The 9,988-nt window shown below is 45.6% G+C and overlaps 1 protein-coding gene across 1 annotated transcript; it reads left to right on the top strand.

Moving 5' to 3' along the window:
* Positions 1–2,302: 2,302 nt before the first annotated feature.
* LOC146354334 (sulfate transporter-like) lies at positions 2,303–6,972 on the top strand. The gene is made up of 3 exons (XM_084829800.1): positions 2,303–2,908; positions 5,356–6,522; positions 6,562–6,972. The coding sequence occupies exons 1-3, from the start codon at positions 2,303–2,305 to the stop codon at positions 6,970–6,972; spliced, it is 2,184 nt and encodes a 727-aa protein (XP_084685926.1).
* Positions 6,973–9,988: the final 3,016 nt, after the last annotated feature.

Raw genomic sequence — 9,988 nt, 5'->3', positions numbered from 1 at the left:
GAGTACCAATAAATCATACTGGGTGATGGTACTCATCCTTGCACTGGACTATGCCCTTCACATTTAGCTTGAGATTCATATAGGAGCTTGGAAAAGAAACCTTAGTGTACTGGAAATTTAAAAGACAACAACAAAATACTATTCAACAGCTTAGAAAGCCTCTCCTAATTGAGCACAAATACTACACAAATGTATAAACAAAATGGGAGATCATCAAATATGATTTTGTTTGTAGCCACAACCTCCATTCAAGATAGTCATACAACCTTTTCCAAGGAAAAGCCATGTTACATTAGGCATGCAGTCGTAACTGGAAAATAGAAAGGAGGGAAGAATGGAATGTAGGGAACAGGATATTGCCTGGGAAGAAGTAGGAGCGAAAGAGTTAGGGCTGGGGGTCTGTAGGGAGAAACTATTTAGGTATAAACAGACACCACATGCAAATTTCTGGCTATGTGGAAGGTGTGAATTTTGATGATGGCAAGGTGCTCTTATGTTCTCATGGTACCTTTTACTTGGCCAAATTTTGTGAGCTGTGCAGTGTGCAGATTTTTCTGCCCCCTGGGAAAAAATGAGCAGGTTATAGGAGGCTGAACTTTCACTCAAACAATATTTGATTAGCTATGGACATAGGACCATTAGAAATAATCCATAAACACAGCAACTTTAAAAATATTTGTTATACTGATATCCAGGTTTTACATGGGATTCCCAGCAGTCTTCCATCTAAGGGGGCCAATTATAGCATTTTCATATTATTTTCCCTCCATGGTAGTACATAATACATAAAGTAACAAATACATAAGCATCACCAGTATCAGCTAGATCCATGCACTCCAAAATTAATTGACCCTTTAATCAATCTCACCATAGATAAGATCTATCTGTTTCCACTTCATTCATTACATTTTTCCCTTGCTTGCAAAGGCATACCTCTCCCATGTCCAAAACCTAGAAAAAAATATAATGCAAGTTGACCCTCAAAGATCGCAGGAAACAATATTGAATGGAAAACAGAAAAAAAATGATTTGGAATTAAGATCTTACATGTTTTAGTTGTTAAGGTTTTAAAAACTTTGTCTACTGATCTTCTTTATTATTACAAAGACCCTAAGATCAGAGATAAGATGAAATAATCAAAGGTGATGTTAATTACCAGTGAGTTTTGCAGAATTTCTGAATGGCTAACTATACTACATATCTGAAAGAACCAAATTATTTTACCATAATTTGTAGATTTTTATATATATATATATATATATATATATATATATTTACAAGTAACTTTTGTTGTTGTTGTTGTTCAGTCGTTCAGTCGTGTCCGACTCTTTGTGACCCCATGGACCATAGCACGCCAGGCCTTCCTGTCCTGTGCTCTCTCGCGGAGCATGCTCAAGTCCATATTCATTGCATCAGTGATGCTATCTAGACAAGTAACTTATTTCCTAATAATTACAAGAAGGTCCACTAAGACTAAATATTTCATAAATATTAGCACAAAACATCAGATTATTAGTAACTATTTACTATTGGGTTAAATCCAATGTTAGTTCTACTTACCCACTGAAATAAATGGGACTTAAGTTAGCCATGACTAACTTAAGCCCTATTCATTTCAATAGGTCTACTGTAAGTAGGTCTAACATTGGATTTAACCCAAAGTTTTCTTGGTATTTTTTTCTGGGAGACAACAAAATAAAAATGGTTCGAACTGGGCAAAATAGTGATAAGCCACCAAAATGGCATTGCTGAATGATCTAGTAAAAGGACAGTTTCAGATTGTGAAAAAGGTCTAACTCTTATTGTTCTGCAGCTACTTGTGCTGACGCAACTTACCAGGTGTAGTACCTAGCCATTCTGAATGTTTCTGGTTTGTACTGTTGGAAAATTGCAAACGTTCACGCTTAAGAAGGATAAGACCTTTACACATAATGAACAGGTCATAGTCATAGATCATAGAGTTGGAAGGGGCCTACAAGATCATCGAGTCCAACCCTCTGCTCAGTGCAGGAAACCTGATTCCCAGGCAGCCTCCCATCCAAGTACTAACCTGGGCTGACCCTGCTTAGCTTCCGAGATCAGACGAGATCAGGCACGTCCAGCCCTTGACCAGTTATACAGAAGGAGTTTTATGTATCAAAACCACATCAGAACTGAAGTGTCATGGTTGTGCATGAGTTTTTATAATCGTAATCTTCAATAGGAAAAAAGGTGGATTAAAAAAATCATCTGTGATTGTGCATCAGGAGTGCACTCCAACTAACAATGGATGTGCTGTCCTCATTTTAGCCACCTTGCAGCCATGGAGAATGGTACTATCACCCAGATGTCTGAGCAGAGCAATGATGTGCTGAACTCGCCTTCCCCACAGCCATCTTCTCATTATGTACCTGTCAAGCTGGAAGAGTACGAAACCTCAGGACTCAGTATGAAGAAGCTCCTCAAGAAAGTCAAAGAGAATTGCAGGTGTGACCAGCAAAGTATCATCAGCTTCTTCCTCAAGCTGTTTCCTGTAGTTCAGTGGCTTCCTCGATACAGTGTCAAGGAACAACTGCTTGGGGACATCATCTCTGGCTTACTGGTTGGAATAGTTGCCATCCCGCAGTCAATCTCCTATGCCATCCTAGCAAGCCAGGATCCAATTTACGGCCTCTACACCAACTTTTTCTGTGCTGTCATCTACTTCGCCATGGCTACCTCACACCATAATTGTGTCGGGTCTTTTGGAGTCCTTTGCCTGATGATTGGGGAATCAGTAAACCGGCAGCTGAAGTTAGCTGGATATGAGTCAGACACAGGAATTGACTTGTTGGCAAATGCCACATTAAATGGGACAGTGACCTGTGACAAAGGTTGTTACGCAATCACTGTGGCAACCGCTCTAACTTTTTTGGTTGGGCTTTACCAGGTAAGATAACTTAGTTTTCCTTTGTTAGGTATTACTTTCTACCTTCTTGTCCATCTAGGAACAAGGTGAACACAAATGTGCCCTTTACATTTATGACCTCCCCTCCCCAATGCTGTGACTCCCCCCTCAAAAAATCACCCTTCCCCCGTTGCACTCAGGCTTATATGGAGGCTTTTTAAAAGGCTGGATTGCAGTGGGGAGGGGCAGTGTATGTGTCTGTGCAAGTGTGTGTGCAAGTGTACGCATGCGCGTGCGCATGTGTGTGTGTGCATCTGATTGTAAGTGAATGTGTGCGTGTGAATGGGGTCTGGGCAATCACACTGAGGCTGCATGCTAGCAATGGGGTGGCCCTGCCCACTGCTGGCATGCGCCCCCGATGTGCTTGCCCAGAAGCAATGCAGCCCGCAGGCTGAAAAAAGGTTCTCTACTCCTGATTAGGTTATTTAACCCTCTTGATGCAAACAGAAGGAGTGAGGGGGCTTCCACTGCAGGGAAAGGGTTATTAGAATGCCTTGAACTGGCTCAGTCACAAAGTTCTCTTTTAAGTATCAGTTATTGTGGGTCTAAATGGTGAATGGGGCAGAGGTGTACTGACTCTGCCTCCCCTGGCATTCTTAGGCTGTTACTTCAGCTGCAGAAGCAGGGTCACCATTTAGTGGGGGTGGGGGGTCTCACCCATCCCCTATTTCTGAACTTGGGATTTTCCCTTAGGACCACCTACATCTCTATTTAGTTTGTTGTTTCTGCACACCACAGCTGCCTGAAAATGGACCTAGGTGCTACTAGATATCCGTGCCAAAAAGTGTTGGCGTGACATGTATTGATCAGGTTACAATCGTCATAGTGAGGAACCGTAACAAATGCTTTCAAAATGCACTGTTTTGCTTTTTGCAAGTTAACCTCGAACATAAGCATGGCCCTTTCTTTGAATGTTCTCTCCCGCCAGCACAACCGCATGTGAGATGGTGCTGGCCTGAGCACCAGCCTTTGTTTGCCCTGTGATGGCTAACGCCGGCCCATGGAATAAGACGGAGTTGCTTGGTTGTGTTGTCCTGCCTTTGTGTGTTTTAATTAGCTGGATAAAGTCATAGAAGGAAGGGCTTTCTGTAGTGAGGTTTCAGGGTGACCCTGAATGTGGGCCTGATACACATGCATGTCCCTTACTTGATAGAAATAGCATCGAGTGATGACTTCCGCCAAAGAGCAAACACCACAGACAGGGCAGTCATAGCAGCTCTTATCACCTGAAGGCAGCCCAGTGCTTTTCAGAGGGGCCAGTGAGCACGTGAAGCTGAATCAAGTCTTGAATGATCAAGTGGCTTCATGCATGTGTGTGAGTGGCTCTCTAGGGAGGCTAGAAACAGTCTATGCAATGAACACGAGAGGCTTGGTTTACTGTGTCTAGGGAAGGAAGAACTTGCCTCATCCCGCCTCACGCACCGCTCGCTGGACCCCCTTGGGCCGCCCAACCCTGCTCTCTGTGTGCACTGGGTGGTCCGCAGGCACCCGCAGCAAGCAGCCTCCCGCCCCCTTGCGGAGCTACCATTTTGCGTAAAAATGGCGGCTCAGCCTTCTGCAGAAAGGCCGTTTTTGCATAAATGGTGGTCATAAAGAGGCCTGTTTATGAAAAATTACAGGTGTGAATGGTCTAAATATTTTTATGCAAAATGGCAGCATGGCAAGGGAGCAGGGATCCCCGCGCTTGCCTGCCTCGGAGCATGCTGAGATGGGCAAGTGCGGGGATCCACAGACTGGTGTCCAAGGGGCCAAGCCAGTGAGAAATTGGCATGCTTTGAGCCCCCTGGATGCCTGCAACATCCCTAACTGTGACCACTTGTTCACACAAGTGTGTTGTGTGAACCAGCCTTAGGGCAAAAAAATAGTGCTCAAACACCTGGGCTTGGCCATTCTTTCTAATGTAGGAACATAGGAAACTGCCTTATACTGAGTCTGACCATTGGTCTAGCTAGCTCAGTATTAAGAAAGGCTGTGCTGGATCAGACCAAAGGCCTATCTAGTCCCTTCTGTTCCCACAGTGGCCAACCCAATGCCTGTGGGAAGCCCATAAGGTGGACAAGAATGCTATGTTGCTCCCATGTTGTCAACACTGTCGCTGACTGGCAGCAGCTGTCCACGGTTCCAGACAAGAGCTTTTCCCAGCCCTAACTGGAGATGCTGGAGATTGAGCCGAAGACCTGCTGCATATAAACATGCTCTGCCACTGAGCTACAGGCAGCTTGGATGGTTGTTCATAACATTTTTATGAAGCGGTATGTTGGCCCAGTCCTGACAGTAGCTTCCCATACAACTAGTACAAATAAGATTCTCTAACTCTCAGCAGCAGCCATTTGAGAGGTAACGGAGAACAAAGGCAAGTGGCAACCTCTCTTCCTTGCGCATGGCGCCTGGACTCATGATTCACAGATTCAACTTGCTTTTCCTTTCAGATACTTCTGGGAGTCTTCCAGCTGGGCTTCCTATCAGTATATCTTTCGGAACCTCTCTTGAGTGGCTTTGTGACCGGATCCTCCCTTACCATCCTCACTTCCCAAATGAATCTCTTGCTGGGACTGAAAATCCCTCGCCATGACGGTGTGGGCTCCCTTATCTTAACATGGGTGGACATCTTCAGATACATTGACAAGACCAATATCTGTGACCTAGTCACCAGCCTGCTTTCTTTGGCCCTCATTGTGCCAGTAAAGGAGATCAACAATTACTTTAAGGACAAAATGAAGGCTCCATTTCCCATGGAAATCCTGGTGGTCATTGCAGCTACTCTGCTGTCCCATTTCTTTAACTTCAATGCCAGATACAAATCTAAAATCTGTGGCAACATCCCCACTGGTTTCATGCAACCTGTTGTTCCGGATCTGAACCTTTTGTCAAGTCTGGCACTTGATGCTGTACCCATTGCCATAATTGGTTTTGCAATGACTGTCTCACTGGCAGAAATATTTGGCAAGAAGCATGGCTACTCTGTCCGGGCCAACCAAGAGATGATTGCCATTGGCATGGGGAATCTAATTCCGTCTTTCTTCTACTGCTTTGCTACCTGTGCAGCCTTGTCAAAGACCTTGCTGAAGGAATCCACAGGATGTCATACCCAGATATCAAGCTTAGTATCTTCAGTTGTGTTGCTCCTGGTGTTGTTGTGGATCGCCCCACTCTTCTATTCACTGCAAACCTGTATCTTGGGGGTGGTTACCATCGTTAACCTCAGAGGGGCCTTGCGGAAATTTGCTGACACTCCCAAGATGTGGCAGATCAGCAAGATAGACACTATGGTCTGGTGGGTCACCATGCTGTCCTCATCACTGATCTCTACAGAGCTGGGCCTTCTGGTAGGGGTCTGCTTTGCTCTCCTCTGCATCATCTTCCGTACTCAGAGGCCCCGAGCCACCCTTCTAGGGAAGGTGAATGACTCAGAAATCTATGAGGACCAGTTCACTTACAAGAAGATCAGCAGTATTGAGAACATTAAGATCTTCCGCTTTGATACCTCCCTTTACTATGCAAACAAGGACTACTTCAAAAGCTCACTTTTTGAGAAAACAGGAGTGAATCCTTCCCTGGTTGCTGCTATGCAGCAAAAAGCTGAAGCAAAAGCAAAGGTGGTCCAAGGCAAAAATGAAAACTGCTTTTCTTCTAAGTTGAACTGCTTAAAGGTCACCAAGAGAGGAGCCACCAAGGCTTCAGCAGATGCTTCTGGTCCATCCCTAGACATGCATACCTTAATCATCGACTGTGGTGCCATGCAATTTGTGGACAGTGTGGGCCTCAGTGTGCTGAAGGAGACCCGCCAGGACTACAAGAAGATTGGCATCCAGGTCCTGTTGGCCAATTGCAACCCATCCATCCGGCGCCTACTCCAGGCAGGTGGCTGGCTCACTGGGATGGAAGATTCAGAGCTGCTGTCCTTCCACAGTATACATGCTGCAGTGCTGTTTGCTGAGAAACAGCCCCAAATTCAACAGATGGAGAGTGAAGTGATGAAGGATGCTTTTCTCAGCCCAGAAGCCCAAGATATCTCAGTAGAGTCAAGTCTGGAAGGACCACTGTAGCCTAGACAGAGCAGGATGTGTAATAACTGAGAATGTGTTCAATGCTTATTTTAAATGGACTGAACGTCAGCTGTGAATGACCTAAGCCTGACATGGAAATCCCAGTTTCAGCAGGCCAAGATCGAGGCCTTTGCATTCAACAGAGTTTTTCACATTTGGATGGCTACAGCAATACTATTCAATATTTTTCCTTTCATGGAGATAAAGGGATAGGAAATGTTGCAGCAGCTTAATTTCTCAGTCAGGCTGCCATTAAAGGTACAGGAACAGGGCCAAGAAAGAAAAATGGCAACTGTTGAAGTAGGAGCTTAATTAGTTATACTGACATCCTACAAGTAGGTCTGGGCAGCGTTTTTTAATCCTCACAACAACCCTGTGAGATAAAAATAGACCAAGAGACCACGATTTCCTGCCTTCCAGTGATACTGGTGGAAACCCCGACAGCAGGATGAGGCGGGGATCTGCTGATAAAGTGAATGCTGAGGTGGTGATGGGCAATGTGGCTTCAGAATCCAATCCAGGTGGGAGATACCCCTTTTGAATGCTCCTCCATGCAAAGAACAAAAATTAACACACCAGTGAGAGGGATTCTTCCCCAGAACGTTTGCCTCCTGTGCAGTTTTTAATGTGGGGCTAAAGGGAGTTTTCAAGAATGTGATCTCCACCCCACCCCATTCTGACGTGGTACAGTCCATTTTACCCTCTCATTCCATGGCATGTGGAGTAGCGGGGCCCCGTTTGATGGCTGAGCAGGGATCCCAAGCAGGATTTCCCCATCCAAATCTAGCCTTCCAGTCGCCATGCTTCCCTGACTCTCTGCATGCAAAGAGGAGGGACTTGAGATGGAAAGGACAACTTTAAACTGGTTTCAAACCGGTTTATCTAAAGGGATCCTGCAGTTTCATGAGGGTACTGAGAATTCTTTGCTAGAGACCCCTGTCCTCTGCTCAAGTGGCCCCTCTTCCCAGAGCTACAATTCCCAGAATTCCTGTATTTGGTAGCCATAATCTCTAAAAACAGGTTTGAAACCAGTTTAAAGTTGTAATGTAGATTGCCCCTGTACAGATAAGTGTCACAAGGAATGATAGGAGGTAGACGATAGGAACTGTATGGCCATAGCTGCTCGGGGCTGTATCAGAACATGATTTAGCAAATCATCGGGGTGCAAAACGTAGGGCCCGCTATCCCTGAAGAGTGGGCATTGCACGGGGCAGTGTGAGGCAACCTGGCGCCCTCCGGATGTTTTGGACTCCAATTCCCATCAGTCCCAGCCAACCAGCCAGTGGTCAGGGCTTGTGGGAGTTGTCGTCCAAAACATCTGGAGAGCCCCGGGTTGCCTTTCCCTGGTGCAGCAGGTTCGAATGCCTTTCCTTGGGGCAATCTGCGCTACTCTCACTCGCCGTGCAAATTCGTCTGTCTGCCGGGAAGATCGTACGGGCTCTCCGGGGGCCTGGCACAAGGCGGTGCATGCATGGATGCCAAGAGGCTTGCAGCAGATGTGCCGAATGAGAGCATCAGAGCCTGGAAAGTGAAGAGGGAGAGCTAAATGAAAAGAGCCAATCCAGTAACACGGGGGTGGCGGGGAGGGAGACGATTTACCAGGGAGAGCGATCAGAATTAAATTAAGAATACGCTGTGAATCTTCGTGCTACAAAACCCAGAAGGATCTAGTACTCTGATGTATCTGTTTGGAGAAATTTCTTTTCTTTCTCCTTGGAGGGATTCCTCTCCTTTCTAAGAAGTTCTGATTTATTTATTAACAGTTGTTTCCCTGGAAATCCTTCACCTCCCCCCACCCCACTTCCTTTTATTATGTGCTAATGAAATGAAGGCAAAACAAACCTTTAACTTGTCTTGATATGTTTCATTTTATTGACTTCTGATGTTTATATGCCTCCAGGGGGCTTAAGGTGTTGCACATGGTTCCCCGCTTTATTCTCACAACTTTGTGAGGTAGGCTGGCTGAGAGTGTCTGGCCCAGGGTCACCCAGGGAGCTTCATGGCTGAATGAGGATTTGATGTTCTGATGGAGTTGGGGAGGGAGGGAACTCTTCAGTGGAGGCTGGTGGCTTCATTGTCAGTGGGGTGGTGAATCCGCTCCGGGTTTCAGTCAGAACTCAAAAAGAGCTATCCAAGATGCTTCACACGTTGACTGACTGAAACCTGGGCTGGATTCATCGCCTCACTGACATCAGAGCCACCAGCCTCCACTGGAGTTATCTATGCCATGCCATCAGAGTTCCAGGGGGGAATTGTAGAGTTGGAAATGACCTTAGAGGTCATCTAGTCCAACCCCCTGTTCAATGCAGGATGTGACTGTAGCATTCCTGACAGCTGACTGTTCAACTTCCATTTAATAGCACCCTCCACCTCCCAAAGCAGTCTGTTTCACTGTGAAACAGCACTTACCGTTAGAACATTTCTCCTAACATTTAGCTGAAAGCTCATACAGTTAGGATGTTTCTCCTAATGGTTAACCAAAATCTGCTTGCATACATTTTCATAGAATTGTAGGGTTGGAAGGGGCCTACAAGACCATCAAGTCCAGCCCCCTGCTCAGTGCAAGAAGCCTGATTCCCAGGCGGTCTCCCATCCAAGCACTAACCAGGGCTGACCCTGCTTAGCTTCCAAGATCAGACCAGATCCGGCGCATCCAGCCATGCCTGCATTAGTTCTAATCCTTCCCTTTGGAGTAACAGAGAACAAGTCTGCTCCATCTTCTGCATGACATCCCTTCAGATATTTGAAGACAGAATAGAAATGGAATCAATCAAAATAGAAACCAAAACCTGGTACAGCAATAACATTATCCTTTATTAACCACCAGAGGGCAAGAGTATGACACAAAAAAGTCATCTATGGCACTACTAATAGGATTACAAGGTAGTGATATTTGGGAAGAAACTCTAGTGCAAGTGACTGTGAGGATTCTGTTCCAAGAGCAGCAATCTCCAGGCATGTTAAGCTCGATAAGAACAGGTATTATTTTGGTTTCACTGGGATGTAATTCTGCGTA

This window comes from Heloderma suspectum, chromosome 2 (genome assembly GCF_057233095.1).
Source record: "Heloderma suspectum isolate Gila_16-S chromosome 2, 16-S_ref, whole genome shotgun sequence".
Taxonomy (NCBI): domain Eukaryota; kingdom Metazoa; phylum Chordata; class Lepidosauria; order Squamata; family Helodermatidae; genus Heloderma; species Heloderma suspectum.
Note: the sequence above shows the minus strand (reverse complement) of the source record. Positions and strands in the feature narration are given on the sequence as shown.

Excerpts from the sequence above, each read along its gene's own strand:
- LOC146354334 (XM_084829800.1), top strand. The coding sequence starts at position 2,303 with ATGGAGAATGGTACTATCACCCAGATGTCTGAGCAGAGCAATGATGTG. Across the intron at positions 2,909-5,355 it reads TTTTGGTTGGGCTTTACCAG|ATACTTCTGGGAGTCTTCCA; the intron begins GTAAGATAACTT and ends TTTTCCTTTCAG. Across the intron at positions 6,523-6,561 it reads AAGCTGAAGCAAAAGCAAAG|TTGAACTGCTTAAAGGTCAC; the intron begins GTGGTCCAAGGC and ends TTTTCTTCTAAG.